The sequence below is a fragment of the Dicentrarchus labrax genome, unplaced genomic scaffold (genome assembly GCF_905237075.1).
Source record: "Dicentrarchus labrax unplaced genomic scaffold, dlabrax2021, whole genome shotgun sequence".
NCBI lineage: Eukaryota > Metazoa > Chordata > Actinopteri > Moronidae > Dicentrarchus > Dicentrarchus labrax.
The window spans coordinates 2,416,974-2,432,662 of NW_026136723.1; the positions used below are offsets into that span (position 1 = coordinate 2,416,974).

Sequence of the window (15,689 nt, forward strand, 5' to 3'; positions counted from 1 at the left end):
ATTCAATTACCACAGGTTTTGGGTTTTATTTTTAGACGTGAATCACAAACACTTTGTGCTGGGACTCTTTCAGAAACTGGGCCGGTGAACAGCTGTAACAGTGGCAACAGCAGATGCAGCAATAGCAAACATTTTCTTCAGGAAATGCAAATACTGTGTGTTGATGTTGATGTTCTGCCCTCTAGTGTCAGAAACCAGCAACTACAGTCTGTGTTGATTTACTGTGAGGAACGATCAGATTAACATTTACAGACTGCCACAGTTTCAGTTCCTTATATAACTCTCAGTGTTATAAACGTATACAAACATCTATGATAGATCAGATTTTATGTAGGAACGCAGAATGTTTAATGCCGTTTGAAGCAACAATATAGAAACAAAACAAAGGTCCTTTTATGAAAATAAAGTTTATTGATGGCAACCTGAAACTTTAAGATACATGGACCCATAAACTGACATTAATGATTATGTTTTATAATGTTTCCTGTTAGTAACAATGTAGATTCCACACATTCAAACACCACACAGGGTGATCGATAAAACACAGACAAAATAAAGTACAGAAAATACAACAATGATCATTCTACTGATTAAACAGACAAAGAATTTAAAATATTCACCAAAAACAAAAAAAGAACTTCTGCACATTGTGGTAATTAAAACTATTTAAAGGGTCATCAAACTTTGGAGGAGCAATCAATTAATTCTGGCTATCAAAATGATCAAAGAAAATTAAAAATAACAGTAATCAATATCCGTATACGTATTATATCAGAAGGTCCTCAGGACACCACCCTTAAAAGGAAAACTATTAACTGAATGATACTCAGTCTCATAGAATATACAAAACAATTAATCTGAAACACTAATTTATTTATTCAAAAACTATAACTAAGTTCATCATGTTCACATTAAGTCAGCTGAAGGATTTGTAGCTCAACATAGAGTTTGGTATCCTTCACATTTGTGGAATATTTAATAAACCAGCATGTATATTTGATAGCATTTATTAAAAATATAAAGTATAAACACAATATGATCAAACTACAATGCACTAAACTAAATAAAAAAACAGAGTGTGTGTTGCACATTATGTTGAGCTTGTTCAGCAGAGACAAAGCAGAGTTTTAAAGGTTCTCTCTGCTGTGTGTGGTTGTGTTAAAGGCCGAGGTGATCTTATATGAAAAGTGGCAAGTTAAAAAAAGTTTGTTGTACAAAGACTGTTTCTGTGTGGAACATAACATTTAACTAAGATCACCATAGCAGTGTAGAACATGAGTAACACAGTAACCTAACATAAACCATAACAAAATCACAACAATAAAACCAGATCAATACATTACAGTTACAAAAGTTAAGCAGTCTCGTGCTTAGTCATGAACACAGTTAAACTGTGCGCAGCTATTTATGCCCACTATGTTCAGTGGTGTAGTGGTTCCTGGAGAAATGGGTAAACTCTTGCTGAGTTGTTAGCCAGTGATCCCGTAAGCCAGGCAGGGGAAAGTTGTTTTCCATTGTCACATTGTTATCACTCACTCTGATTCAGAATAGTTACAGACCTAGCCGCCAGACACTGTTGTTCTAATGTCATGGTGCATCTCTGATGTCTAGTTTCTAGTCTGTAATAGCTGAACAGGATTCTTAATTTCCTGCTGCTCTCATGTGTCTCTGCATAGTACTTTTAATACAGAAGCTTTAACTGCAGACTGAGCTGGATGTGTGAGTTGTCATGTGCTCCTCGAGAGTACTCTTTTTAACGAAGTTTTGTTGGCATACTGAGCAGCTGAATGGTTTCTTACCTGTATGAGTCTTCATGTGCCTCTGCAGATGACTCTTTTGTCCAAACCTTTTATCGCACACTGAGCAGCTGTACTGTATCCCACCAATATGACTTTGCATGTGCATCTGCAGATGACTCTTTTGACGGAAGCTTTTATGACACACTGAGCAGTTGAAAGGTTTCTCACCAGTGTGAGTTCTCATGTGATCCTGCAGACCATGCTTATATCCAAAGCTTTTATCGCACACTGAGCAGCTGAATGGTTTCTCACCTGTGTGAGTTCTCATGTGTAACTGCAGAGTATGCTTTAGACGGAAGCTTTTATGACACACTGAGCAGCTGAATGGTTTCTCACCTGTGTGAGTTGTCATGTGATGCTTAAGAATACCCTTTAGACTGAAGCTTTTATCACACGCTGAGCAGCTGAATGGTTTCTCACCTGTGTGAGTTCTCAGGTGTCTACGTAAACCTCGTCTCCATGAAAAACATTTCTTACAAACTGAACAGCTGAAAGGCTTTATATTGGGGACATCACCTGACTGAGGTTCCCTGGTGTCTTTAAAATCATTGTCACTATCATCAGTCTCAGATTCAGAAGAGTCTTCAGTCTTACCATCCGTATCAGGTTGTGAATGTTCATCTGAGTTTCTGGCCGGTTCTGGTCCTCCACAGTCCTCTCCATCATCTGTTTCCATCTGTTCAGTTTGTCTTTGAGGAAGCTTTGAGGACTGAGGTTTCTCTTCATCATCATCTTCACTCTTCACAGGGACAGGAGTGAATGTAAACCCTTGAAGCTGCTCTCCCTCCTGACTGGTCCTGACTTCCACCTGTTCCTCTTTAACGTGTGGGGGCTCTGGGTCCCCCTGTTCCAGACTGGGTCTCCACTCCTGCTGCTGCTCAGGGGGAACCTCTTCTTTAATCACCGACAGCTGCTGGACATCTGCAGGACACAGTAAACACAAAGATGGACATTATGGAAAACCACCACTTTCTGTTGAATCAAGACTGGATAACTGTGGGATCATCATCAGGCTGAAGATGTCACTCACTGGAAACACATTGGAACCAAGTTGAAATCTGTTGACAAGGTCTCACGAGGATTATCAGCAGAAGACTTCATGGAAAGTAAGCAATGATTAAAAGGATCAGAGTCTCTTCTGAACAAGGCAGAAGATTCTTTAACCTTTAATGGTGCGGTCCGCTGCCACAGCAAGGGAAAGTTGGAGAACAGTAAAGGGTCAACATGCCGGTCGAAAGGATTCTGCCAGATTTGTTCCCGCTTACCAATGTGGGAGTGGACTACTTCGGCCAAATAAATGGAAACATCACCCAAAGATTCTTCATTGGTTCACTACGCATAAAAAACAATATTTTTCAATTTTCACTATGTTGGAACATTTTAATTGAATGGGTAGTTACAATAATACTAGTTAGTAGATACAGTCAATGGAATTTCAGAGTTATTAATTTACTTTAAAGCCAAGAACCTAAATTAAATCTAAAGTACTATTATTTGTTATTTCAAAGTCCAACATATTTAAATATCTGCAGTCATAATGTCGGGTAAACAGAGATGTCAGTGCTACATCCGCAGTTTTGGAGACTTGAATTTTTTCAACAAACTGGTCAAAACGCTTTTTGTCCCAATGATGTTGCAACATGATTCCACAATCAGGTTAATATTGTAGTGATGGAAGTTTCTGTAAGCGTCTATAAGTACCGCGGATGGGTTTACATTAGAGTCAATAGAAATCCTGGTGCGTCCCATAGAGTCGGTGATGGGTACCATATGCGGCTGTATGGGACGTCAAAAGGAAAGAGACAAAGCGTCAGTCTTCGACGAATTGGGAATGAGGTATGCTTGTTTCTGTGAAGCAACAAATTGTAGCACTGTGCCCAAGAAAAGTTTCCCCTCGGGGACAATAAAGTTATTTCTGTTCTATTCTATTATGATTTCTATTAATAGTAATTAGGGATCGACCGATATGGATTTTTTATGGCCGATGCCGATGCCGATTTTTTTTTCATCAACCTTAGCCGATGACCGATACGGACTGCCGATTTTCTTGAGCCGATATTTGGAGCCGATACTACTTTTGCTCCCTCAATTTACATCATAAAAATTACACAATGATGATAACAAATGTTACGAGTCTCAATTATAAAAAAAGGAACATTTATTGAAATTAAAAAAGGTGAGTCAGAACAAGAACAAGTAAACAATATTTAATAAATATTAAAAACAGGTGAGGTAGAACAAGTTAAAAAAGAGTTTACCATTTGGACCCACAAACTTGCTAAGCTATAGTTTCAGGCAAAACACATAAAGAGCATGCATTTGGCATTTGTGTTTCCACTTTCAAAGTGTATGGCAATATTTCAGCTAAGTTAAACAGTTAAAAGATGCTTTGAAAGTTTAAAACTTAGAGTTGTGTTGAAGAGCAGGCTTCCAGCACTCTCCTAGTGGGGGAGGGGCTATGCATGCATAATGCTGGATCGGCGAACGCAGCAGCCCGTATCGGCCGATGCCGATACACGTAAAAACCGCAAAAATCTGCCGATAATATCGGCCGGCCGATGTATTGGTTGATCACTAAATGTGAGTCACCAATTTTTCCATTTCTATTACTACTTTAACCTCCCCTCAGGGTACATTTTATTTTTAGTGACATTGAAACAAGAATATTACAAAGGTGTAGGCGACTGTACTGACTGAATACATATTGAACAATTAAATAGGCTAAAGACTGAAGCTTCGTGAACGAAGGTTCCACAGATTATTATTTTGTTTCAAGTGAATCAAAAGATAAAATAGTTATTATTAATAATAACTATTATCAATCACAGCACACAGCTCGGATTGTGAATGTGCGTTATCATTTCATGTTATGAATATATCCAAGATGAGTCATCTAAGGTGGCGCCACATGCGGTCGCCTCTGTTTTTCTTGTTTTGTTTGTTAACTCAGTTTTTCAGCTGTGATACCCGGAGCTCTTTCACTAGAGAAGAGCTCATGAATATCAGGGGAACAACTCAAGCTGATCTGTGAAACTTCACCATCAGTTCTCAGCCAACAACTCTGGTTCTGTCTGGAAGAGGCTCAGACAGATAACCAACTACAAACATAACCCCCCCTCCAGTAATGAGTTGCGCCTAGCAAACGAGCTGAATGAGACAGACAAAAGGAGCAGTCCTGAGACCCCTCACCAGTCCCCCCCCCCCAGCTCAGCAGGAGCCGGGGCCACTTCACAACGCCACATCTCTGTGAATCCCTCCGCCACCACCACAGTGACGACTCTCTGCCTCCAACAGATATTTATATATATAATTATATGTTAAAGTTTAAATAATCATACCTAGAGGCATTACGTCTCTCGTATTGACTTGCCTTAACTGGACATAATGCACATTATTATATAACGTCCATATGTGCAATAGATAGTCGAATAGATCAATTATATGTGGGTTTATTGGAAAGCATAATCAATCACTTTTGTCCAACTCTGACAGCCGTACTGCCTCCACACTCACACAGTGACGCACAGCATCAGGAGCAGTTCACACTTCATCTATGTGAAGAATGATAATATGAAATTTGATTGTAGCTTACAGTCAAATGCTCAGTTTGATGATGAAATGTATTTGTTGTTTATTTCTGACTTTTAGAGCTCGGTGGTTCTCACAGGACAAACATATGATGATCTTATAGAATCTGACACGTTGCTGTAGATTAAATAAAGTAGTTCAACATCTACATCCACATGAATGCAGCAGTAATATTGATCCATCAGATATAATAGTCCAACCTGTTCCTGCACTATCACTACTTTTCCTTTGAGTCCATTGTGCTGATCATCCTGTTACTGCAGTAAAGGCTGTGAATACTACTTCCAGCTCAGAGTGTGAACAGTGAGAGAAGAAGCAGTACAGTGAACCAACCTGCTCTGTGTAACCGAAGTTGAGGGTTGAAAACAGCGTCCAGTAGTTTCCGTTGTCGCTCGTTCTCCTCTTTTGAACGACAAAGTTCCTCCTCGTACTCTGCTATCGTTCTTTCAAACAGCCCAAATATCTCTTCAGCAGCCGCAGTTAGTCGCTGCTTCACCAACGCTCTCAGCATTTGGACTTTACACATTTTCACACAATCACACAAACTCCGTCAAAAAAAAAATTGGTCTGTTTCCAACGGGACACGTTGTTACTGTGCTTCTTCTTCGTGGTGTTTAATGGCGGCTGGCAAACAACGTTATGGAGCATTAGCGCCACCAACTGTTATGGAGTGTGTATCGGGAATCTGATCAACATTCACTAATACTACTAATAAATAACAGAAGATGAGGACAAATAAAGTTATATTATTTCTATTAAGTTGAGATATTGAAGCGAATAGAGATAAAACACTTCTCCCCAGAACTTCTTTGTAGAAGATCTCATAAGTCAAAGCTCAGCTTTATTTCTTTCAGCTTCAGTATCAGTTCCCTTCCCTCAGCAACACATTTTGGACAGTAAACCAGAACATGTTGTAAAGTTTCTTCTTGATCACAAATTCACTCCTTCCTGTATTATGTGTTCCTATTTTAAATAATGCTTAATCCTGTATGACCTAATAGTAACCTTGATATTATTATTGTAATAAATGTATATTTGTGCCTAAGCCGCCCAATAGGCTACCAGAAACCGTGTGGGGAAATTGTAACAAAATTGGAAAACAATCTTCATTTCATTATTGTGATCAGGGTTTCTGGAGTCCAAGTGGACAGGAGAGCACAATACGATACACAAAAAATACACTGTACATACAATTACAATGTGTATTAAACCTACCCAGGGTCTAGGCAGGAAACGCCAACAGCAGCGTGCTGGAGGTGGCAGCCAAACTGGAAAGCGGTGGCAGCTTGCGCTCCTATAGCACCAGCAGTGGCTAAATGCAGGAGGCAGCAGACTCTTTGAAATGAAGTTAAAACACCTCTGAGACGGTTATTATTTATCATATTTTGGTAAATCTGTAGATACAGGGAAGAGATCAATGCTGTACATACATAGCAGACGTCAGGGCTTTAGATACAGGGCATAGGTGTGTGCTGTAGATGCAGCTCTATGCCACCATGTGGTCGTTATTAATTTTTTATGAATTGTTAGGAGTAGAAGAAACAGTGGGTTCCTTGGTTGATGCTAATTTTACTGATATAGGCCACGCCCATTCACGCCTTTTTAGGCACATATTTTATCCAATCTTCACCAAACTTGTAGCTTCGTGTTTTACTTATTGCATGTTGTACATAAACTCACATTGCACGTGTGTGTAACATTCATAAAATTCTACCTACAATAGTTCCACATTTTGGCCATTAATATAACCTCACCATATCTCTTGAACACAGTATTCAATTACCACAGGTTTTGGGTTTTATCTTTAGACGTGAATCACAAACACTTTGTGCTGGGACTCTTTCAGAAACTGGGCCGGTGAACAGCTGTAACAGTGGCAACAGCAGATGCAGCAATAGCAAACATTTTTTTCAGGAAATGCAAATACTGTGTGTTGATGTTGATGTTCTGCCCTCTAGTGTCAGAAACCAGCAACTACAGTCTGTGTTGACTTACTGTGAGGAAAGATCAGATTAACATTTACAGACTGCCACAGTTTCAGTTTCTTATATAACTCTCAGTGTTATAAACGTATACAAACATCTATGATAGATCAGATTTTATGTAGAAACGCAGAATGTTTAATGCCGTTTGAAGCAACAATATAGAAACGAAACAAAGGTCCTTTTATGAAAATAAAGTTTATTGATTGCAACCTGAAACTTTAGGACACATGAACCCATAAAATGACATTAATGATTATGTTTTATAATGTTTCCTGTAAGTTACAATGTGGACTCAACACATTCAAGCACCACACAGGGTGATCGATAAAACAAAGACAAAATAAAGTACAGAAAATACAACAATGATCATTCTACTGATTAAACAGGCAAAGAATAAAAAATATTCACCAAAAACAAAAAATAAGTTTTGTACATTGTGGTAATTACAATGATTTAAAGGGTCATAAAACTTTGTAGGAGCAATCAATTAATTCTGGCTATCAAAATGATCAAAGAAAATAAAAAATAACAGTAATCAATATCCTTATACGTATTATATTTGAAGTTCCTCGGGACACCACCCTTAAAGGAAAACTATTAACTGAGTGATACTCAGTCTCATTGAATATACAAAACAATTAATCTGAAACACTAATTTATTTATTCAATAACTATAACTAAGTTCATCATGTTCACATTAAGTCAGCTGAAGGATTTGTAGCTCAACATAGAGTTTGGTATCCTTCACGTTTGTGAAATATTTAATAAACCAGCATGTATATTTGATAGCATTTATTAAAAAGATAAAGTATAAACACACAATATGATCAAACTACAATGCACTAAACTAAATAACAAAAACAGAGTGTGTGTGTTGCACTGTATGTTGAGCTTGTTCAGCAGAGACAAATCATTGTTTTAAAGGTCCTCTCTGCTGTGTGTGGTTGTGTTAAAGGCTGAGGTGATCTTATATGAACAGTGGCAAGTTAAAAAGAGTTAGTTGTACAAAGACTGTTTCTGTGTGGAACATAACATTTAACTAAGATCACCATAGGAGTGTGGGACATGAGTAACACAGTAACCTAACATAAACCATAACAAAATCACAACAATAAAACTAGATCAATACATTACAATTACAAAAGTTAAGCAGTCCCGTGCTTAGTCATGAACACAGTTAAACTGTGCGCAGCTATTTATGCCCACTATGTTCAGTGGTGTAGTGGTTCCTGAAGAAATGGGTAAACTCTTGCTGAGTTGTTAGCCTGTGATCCCATAAGCCAGGCAGGGGAAATTTGTTTTCCATTGTCACATTGTTATCACTCACTCTGATTCAGAATAGTTACAGACCTAGCCGCCAGACACTGTTGTTCTAATGTCACAGGACAGGATACTTAATTTCCTGCTGCTCTCTTGTGTGAGTTCTCATGTGTCTCTGCCTAGTACTTTTAATAAAGTAGCTTTAACTGCAGACTGAGCTGGATGTGTGAGTTGTCATGTGGTCCTCTAGAGAACTCTTTTTAATGAAGTTTTGATGGCACACAGAGCAGCTAAAAGGTTTCTTACCAGTATGAGTTCTCATATGTGTCTGCAGAGCACTCTTTTGACTGAAACTTTTATCACACACTGAGCAGCTGAAAGGTTTCTCACCAGTGTGAGTTCTCATGTGCAACTGCAGAGTACGCTTTTGTCCAAAGCTTTTATTGCACACTGAGCAGCTGAATGGTTTCTCACCAGTGTGAGTTCTCATGTGTAACTGCAGAATACGCTTTAAATGGAAGCTTTTATGACACACTGAGCAGCTGAAAGGTTTCTCACCTGTGTGAGTTCCCATGTGATACTGCAGAGTACTCTTTTGTCCAAAGCTTTTATCGCACACTGAGCAGCTGAATGGTTTCTCACCTGTATGAGTTCTCATGTGTTTCTGCAGATTACTCTTTTGTCCAAACCTTTTATCGCACACTGAGCAGCTAAATGGTTTCTCACCAATATGACTTTGCATGTGTCTCTGCAGATGACTCTTACGACTAAAGCTTTTATCACACACTGAGCAGCTGAATGGTTTGTCACCTGTGTGAGTTCTCATGTGTAACTGAAGATTAGTCTTTTGTCCAAACCTTTTATCGCACACTGAGCAGCTAAATGGTTTCTCACCAATATGACTTTGCATGTGTCTCTGCAGATGACTCTTACGACTGAAGCTTTTATCATACACTGAGCAGCTGAATGGTTTCTCACCAGTATGACTTCTCATATGTGTCTGCAGAGTATTCTTTTGTCCAAAGCTTTTATTGCAAACTGAGCAGCTAAACGGTTTCTCTCCTGTGTGAGTTTTCAGGTGTCTACGTAAACCTTGTCTCCTTGAAAAACATTTCTTACAAACTGAACAGCTCAAAGGCTTTATATTGGAAACATCACCTGGCTGAGGTTCCCTGGTGTCTTTAAAATCATTGTCGCTATCATCAGTCCCAGATTTAGAAGAGTCTTCAGTCTTACCATCCGTATCAGGTTGTGAATGTTCATCTGAATCCGAGTTCCTGGCTGGTTCTGGTCCTCCACAGTCCTCTCCATCATCTGTTTCCATCTGTTCAGTTAGTCTTTGAGGAAGCTTCTCTTCATCATCATCATCTTCACTCTTCACAGGGACAGAAGTGAATGTAAACTCTTGAAGTTGCTCTCCCTCCTGACTGGTCCTGACTTCCTCCTGACTGGTCCTGACTTCCTTCCGACTGGTCCTGACTTCCTTCCGACTGGTCCTGACTTCCTTCCGACTGGTCCTGACTTCCTCCTGACTGGTCCTGACTTCCTCCTGTTCCTCTTTAATGTGTGGGGGCTCTGGGTCCTCCTGGTCCAGAGTGGGTCTCCACTCCTGCTGCTGCTCAGGGGGAACCTCTTCTTTAATCACCGACAACTGCTGGACATCTGCAGGACACAGTAAACACAAAGATAGACATTATGGAAAACCACCACTTTCTGTTGAATCCAGACTGGATAACTGTGGGATCATCATCAGGCTGAAGATGTCACTCAGTGGAAACACATTGGAACCAAGTTGAAATCTGTTGACAAGGTCTCACGAGGATTATCAGCAGAAGACTTCATGGAAAGTAAGCAATGATTAAAAGGATCATAGTGTCTTCTGAACAAGGCAGAAGATTCTTTAACCTTTAACGGTGCGGTCCGCTGCCACAGCAAGGGAAAGTTGGAGAACAGTAAAGGGTCAACATGCCGGTCGACAGGATTCTGCCAGATTTCTTCCCGTTTACCAACGTAGGAGTGGACAACTCCGGACAAATAAATGGGAACATCACCCAAAGATTCTTCATTGGTTCACTACGCATAAAAAACAATATTTTTCAATTTTCATTATGTTGGAACATTTTAATTGAATGGGTAGTTACAATAATACTAGTTAGTAGATACAGTCAATGGAATTTTAGAGTTATTAATTTACTTTAAAGCCAAGATCCTAAATTAAATCTAAAGTACTACTATTTGTTATTTCAAAGTCCAACATATTTAAATATCTGCAGTCATAATGTCGGGTAAACAGAGATGTCAGTGCAACATCCGCAGTTATGGAGGCTTGAATTTTTCAACAAACTGGTCAAAATGCTTTTTTGTCCCAATGATGTTGCAACATGATTCCACAATCAGGTTAATATTGTAGTGATGGAAGTTTCTGTAAGCGTCTATAAGTACCGCGGATGGGTTTACATTAGAGTCAATAGAAATCCCGGTGGGTCCCATACAGTAGGTGATGGGTACCATATGCGGCTGTATGGGATGCCAAAAGGAAAGAGACAAAGCGTCAGTCTTCGACGAATTGGAAAGGAGGTATGCTTGTTTCTGTGAAGCAACAAATTGTAGCACTGTGCCCAAGAAAAGTTTCCCCTTGTGGACAATAAAGTTATTTCTGTTCTATTCTATTATGAATTCTATCTATCTATAATAGTAATTACGGATCGACCAATATGGATTTTTCAGGGCCGATGCCCTACGGACTGACGATTTTCTTGAGCCGATATTTGGAGCCAAAGCTACTTTTGCTCCCTCAATTTACATCATAAAAAGTACACAATGATGATAACAAATGTTACAAGTCTCAATTTAAAAATAAATTCTGAAAATGAATATTTAAGCATAAATAAAATAATGACACACACTATTGCACACAGTAGCAAAAATAATCTCTAAGATCAGATCAAACTCTTTGTCCCACACAGAGGAGTTTCAAAGACATTATTGGTGATTTGTGGAAAAGAGAAATGTAAAAGATCAGAGGAAAGAGCAGAGGAAAATAACGTGATGTCAGATGCGCATTAAGCAACAAACTGTTCAAGTTTCTGTTCTAAATTGAATCAACGTTAACAGGAATAAATATTCAACCAAGTATAAAACTGTTTCTCAAAGGTTTAAAAGCTGTCCTTCAGTCGGGGCAGCACTCTCATATATCACTGTGATGCGTGTGTCCCACTGAGTGAGACGACACACACACACACACACACACACACACACACACACACACACACACAAACTTCTGTTTGGTAGCTGACGCTGACTGAAAAACGTAACCACCATTGAACTGGATTGCTAATGCTAACGTGTGCAAACGGCTCTAAACACTAGTAAGGCCATCACGGTGCACTTGTCTGGTACATGATAAACGTTAACACAAATTAATATTCAACTACGTATAAATCTTTCATCATTAAAGCTCTTCTTGAGTGGGGGTTGCGCTATGATAGCACTGCGATGGCAAGGGAACTCCGCCCCGCTCCAAGTAGGGAGAGCGGGAGAGAGAAACACACACAGGCGTCCAAACCTCCAACCAGGTGATCGCTAAACAAAACTGCTACAACACCACAGAACCACGGAACAACGTCGGCATTACTTAATCCTATGGCTAGAGGTGGGCGATATATATCGTTTGCGATAATATCGTCATTGTTGTTTTGACGATGTGCAAATTTCCATTATCGAGTATTTAAATTACTTCGACAAAAACAATGAAACGCCCGCGGAAACTCCTCACATCCATTAATACACGGTGCAGCAGCGCTCTCTACAGCATGGCAGGATTCAGTCACACGACTAGTGGGCCTACGTGATCACATGACGTGATCACGTGACCTCTCGCTAGCATCCTCCTTGCAACAGTTTAGCAGCGCGTTGTGATGGTAGAGAGAAAATGCAAATACCTCCAGTCCCTGAAGCTACCGGTATGTCAGATGATTTAGTGCCGAGACGTGGGTCCTATGGGCTTCAGCGTTCAGAGCGCTAAGCGCCTTCAGTGGTAAAAAGATGTCAGCGGAGACGGTTTTTTTTAGCGCAGCGCTCAGAGTGCTTCAAGTTGAAATCTGTTCAACTTTTAACACCGCTGGGCGCTCGGAAAATGAGTTTTTGAGCGCTCTCAGCGCTGCAAACGCGTTTGGTGGACACAAGTCCAGCTCAGACAATTCTAATCACATTTTAAAGGATATCGACTGATTATCGTTATCGCCAAAATCCCCAAAAATATTGAGATATTATTTTTTGCCCATATCGCCCACCCCTACCTATGGCCAGTGTTCGTAACAGCTACCGTATGAATACATATAGCGACAATGGCAAGCAGTTAAAAGATGCTTTGAAAGTTTAAAAGTTGTGTTGAAGAGCAGGCTTCCAGCACTCTCCTAGTGGGGGAGGGGCTACGCATGGTCTGCACCTGCACTGCAGCGTCTCCAGCAACACGGAGCTGCCTGTGGACGCCTGTCTGTAAATAATGCTGGATCTGCGAACGCAGCAGCCCGTATCGGCCGATGCCGATACACGTAGAAACCGCAAAAATCTGCCGATAATATCGGCCGGCCGATGTATTGGTCGATCACTAAATGTGAGTCACCAATTTTTCCATTTCTATTACTACTTTAACCTCCCCTCAGGGTACATTTTATTTTTAGTGACATTGAAACAAGAATATTACAAAGGTGTCGGCTACTGTACTGACTGAATACATATTGAACAATTAAATAGGCTAGAGACTGAAGCTTCGTGCACGCAGGTTCCACAGATTATTATTTTGTTTCAAGTGAATCAAAAGATAAAATAGTTATTATTAATAATAACTATTATCAATCACAGCACACAGCTCGGATTGTGATTGTGCATCATTGTTTCATGTTATGAATATATCCAAGATGAGTCATCTAAGGTGGCGCCACATGCGGTCGCCTCTGTTTGTTGGTGCGCTTTGTTTTTTCTTGTTTTGTTTGTTAACTCAGTTTTTCAGCTGTGATACCCGGAGCTCTTTCACTAGAGAAGAGCTCATGAATATCAGGGGAACAACTCAAGCTGATCTGTGAAACTTCACCATCAGTTCTCAGCCAACGACTCTGGTTCTGTCTGGAAGAGGCTCAGACAGATAACCAACTACAAAATCACTTTTGTCCAACTCTGACAGCCGTACTGCCTCCACACTCACACAGTGACGCACAGCATCAGGAGCAGTTCACACTTCATCTATGTGAAGAATGATAATATGAAATTTGATTGTAGCTTACAGTCAAATGCTCAGTTTGATGATGAAATGTATTTGTTGTTTATTTCTGACTTTTAGAGCTCGGTGGTTCTCACAGGACAAACATATGATGATCTTATAGAATCTGACACGTTGCTGTAGATTAAATAAAGTAGTTCAACATCTACATCCACATGAATGCAGCAGTAATATTGATCCATCAGATATAATAGTCCAACCTGTTCCTGCACTATCACTACTTTTCCTTTGAGTCCATTGTGCTGATCATCCTGTTACTGCAGTAAAGGCTGTGAATACTACTTCCAGCTCAGAGTGTGAACAGTGAGAGAAGAAGCAGTACAGTGAACCAACCTGCTCTGTGTAACCGAAGTTGAGGGTTGAAAACAGCGTCCAGTAGTTTCCGTTGTCGCTCGTTCTCCTCTTTTGAACGACAAAGTTCCTCCTCGTACTCTGCTATCGTTCTTTCAAACAGCCCAAATATCTCTTCAGCAGCCGCAGTTAGTCGCTGCTTCACCAACGCTCTCAGCATTTGGACTTTACACATTTTCACACAATCACACAAACTCCGTCAAAAACACTGTTTCCACTATGTAAAATTGGCTTCAAAGACCGGTGTACTTTGTTGGCTCGTTACTGTGGATGTCACACACACTTTCTCAGCACGACAACACTGTGCTTCTTCTTCGTGGTGTTTAATGGCGGCTGGCAAACAACGTTATGGAGCATTAGCGCCACCAACTGTTATGGAGTGTGTATCGGGAATCTGACTATACATTCACTAATACTACTAATAAATAACAGAAGATGAGGACAAATAAAGTTATATTATTTCTATTAAGTTGAGATATTGAAGCGAATAGAGATAAAACACTTCTCCCCAGAACTTCTTTGTAAAAGATCTCATAAGTCAAAGCTCAGCTTTATTTCTTTCAGCTTCAGTATCAGTTCCCTTCCCTCAGCAACACATTTTGGACAGTAAACCAGAACATGTTGTAAAGCTTCTTGATCACAAATTCACTCCTTCCTGTATTATGTGTTCCTATTTTAAATAATGTTTAATCCTGTATGACCTAATAGTAACCTTGATATTATTATTGTAATAAATGTATATTTGTGCCTAAGCCGCCCAATAGGCTACCAGAAACCGTGTGGGGAAATTGTAACAAAATTGGAAAACAATCTTCATTTCATTATTGTGATCAGGGTTTCTGGAGTCCAACTGGACAGGAGAGCACAATATGATACACAAAAAATACACTGTACATACAAATAAAATGTGTATTAAACCTACCCAGGGTCTAGGCAGGAAACACCAACAGCAGCGTGCTGGAGGTGGCAGCCAAACTGGAAAGCGGGGGCAGCTTGCTCTCCTATAGCACCAGCAGTGGCTAAATGCAGGAGGCAGCAGACTCTTTGAAATGAACTTAAAACACCTCTGAGACTGTTATTATTTATTTTAATACATATTTTGGTAAATGCTGTAGATACAGGGAAGAGGTCAATGCTGTACATACATAGCAGAGGTCAGTGCTTTAGATACAGGGCATAGGTGTGTGCTGTAGATGCAGCTCTACACCACCATGTGGTTGTTATTAATTGTTTATGAATTGTTGGAGTAGAAGAAACATTTTTATACAGTGGGTTCCTTGGTTGATGCTAATTTTACTGATATAGGCCGAGCCCATTCACGCCTTTTATGGCACATATTTCATCCAATCTTCAAGGTGTTCATCTGCGCTGTACCCAGTAGTCCCACCTACTATATAAAGTGTGCGCAGATATCACTCGTGCAATTCA

General features: G+C 39.9%; 3 protein-coding genes across 13 annotated transcripts in view; 2 read left to right on the forward strand and 1 right to left on the reverse strand.

Moving 5' to 3' along the window:
• LOC127357977 (zinc finger protein 37-like) overlaps nt 1-15,689 on the forward strand; it is a 111,488-nt gene that overhangs the window by 47,403 nt on the left and 48,396 nt on the right. The window lies entirely within an intron of this gene.
• The window catches only part of LOC127358043 (gastrula zinc finger protein XlCGF57.1-like), an 81,881-nt gene that overhangs the window by 25,451 nt on the left and 40,741 nt on the right, over nt 1-15,689 (forward strand). The window lies entirely within an intron of this gene.
• Nucleotides 389-14,570, reverse strand: LOC127358009 (gastrula zinc finger protein XlCGF57.1-like). Of its 10 annotated transcripts, none has more exons than XM_051390802.1 (4): nt 14,244-14,570; nt 9,527-10,294; nt 9,107-9,442; nt 389-2,051 (listed from the first exon to the last, which is right to left on the reverse strand). In XM_051390802.1, exons 1-4 carry the CDS (start codon nt 14,434-14,436, stop codon nt 1,696-1,698), a joined length of 1,653 nt encoding a protein of 550 aa, XP_051246762.1. In that variant the 5' UTR covers nt 14,437-14,570; the 3' UTR covers nt 389-1,695. The 10 variants fall into 10 exon arrangements, 8 of the variants coding, with proteins under 8 accessions (XP_051246762.1, XP_051246764.1, XP_051246765.1 ...); XM_051390804.1 differs by having other exon boundaries at nt 9,107-9,321; nt 9,490-10,294; XR_007882335.1 differs by having other exon boundaries at nt 389-1,559; nt 8,723-10,294.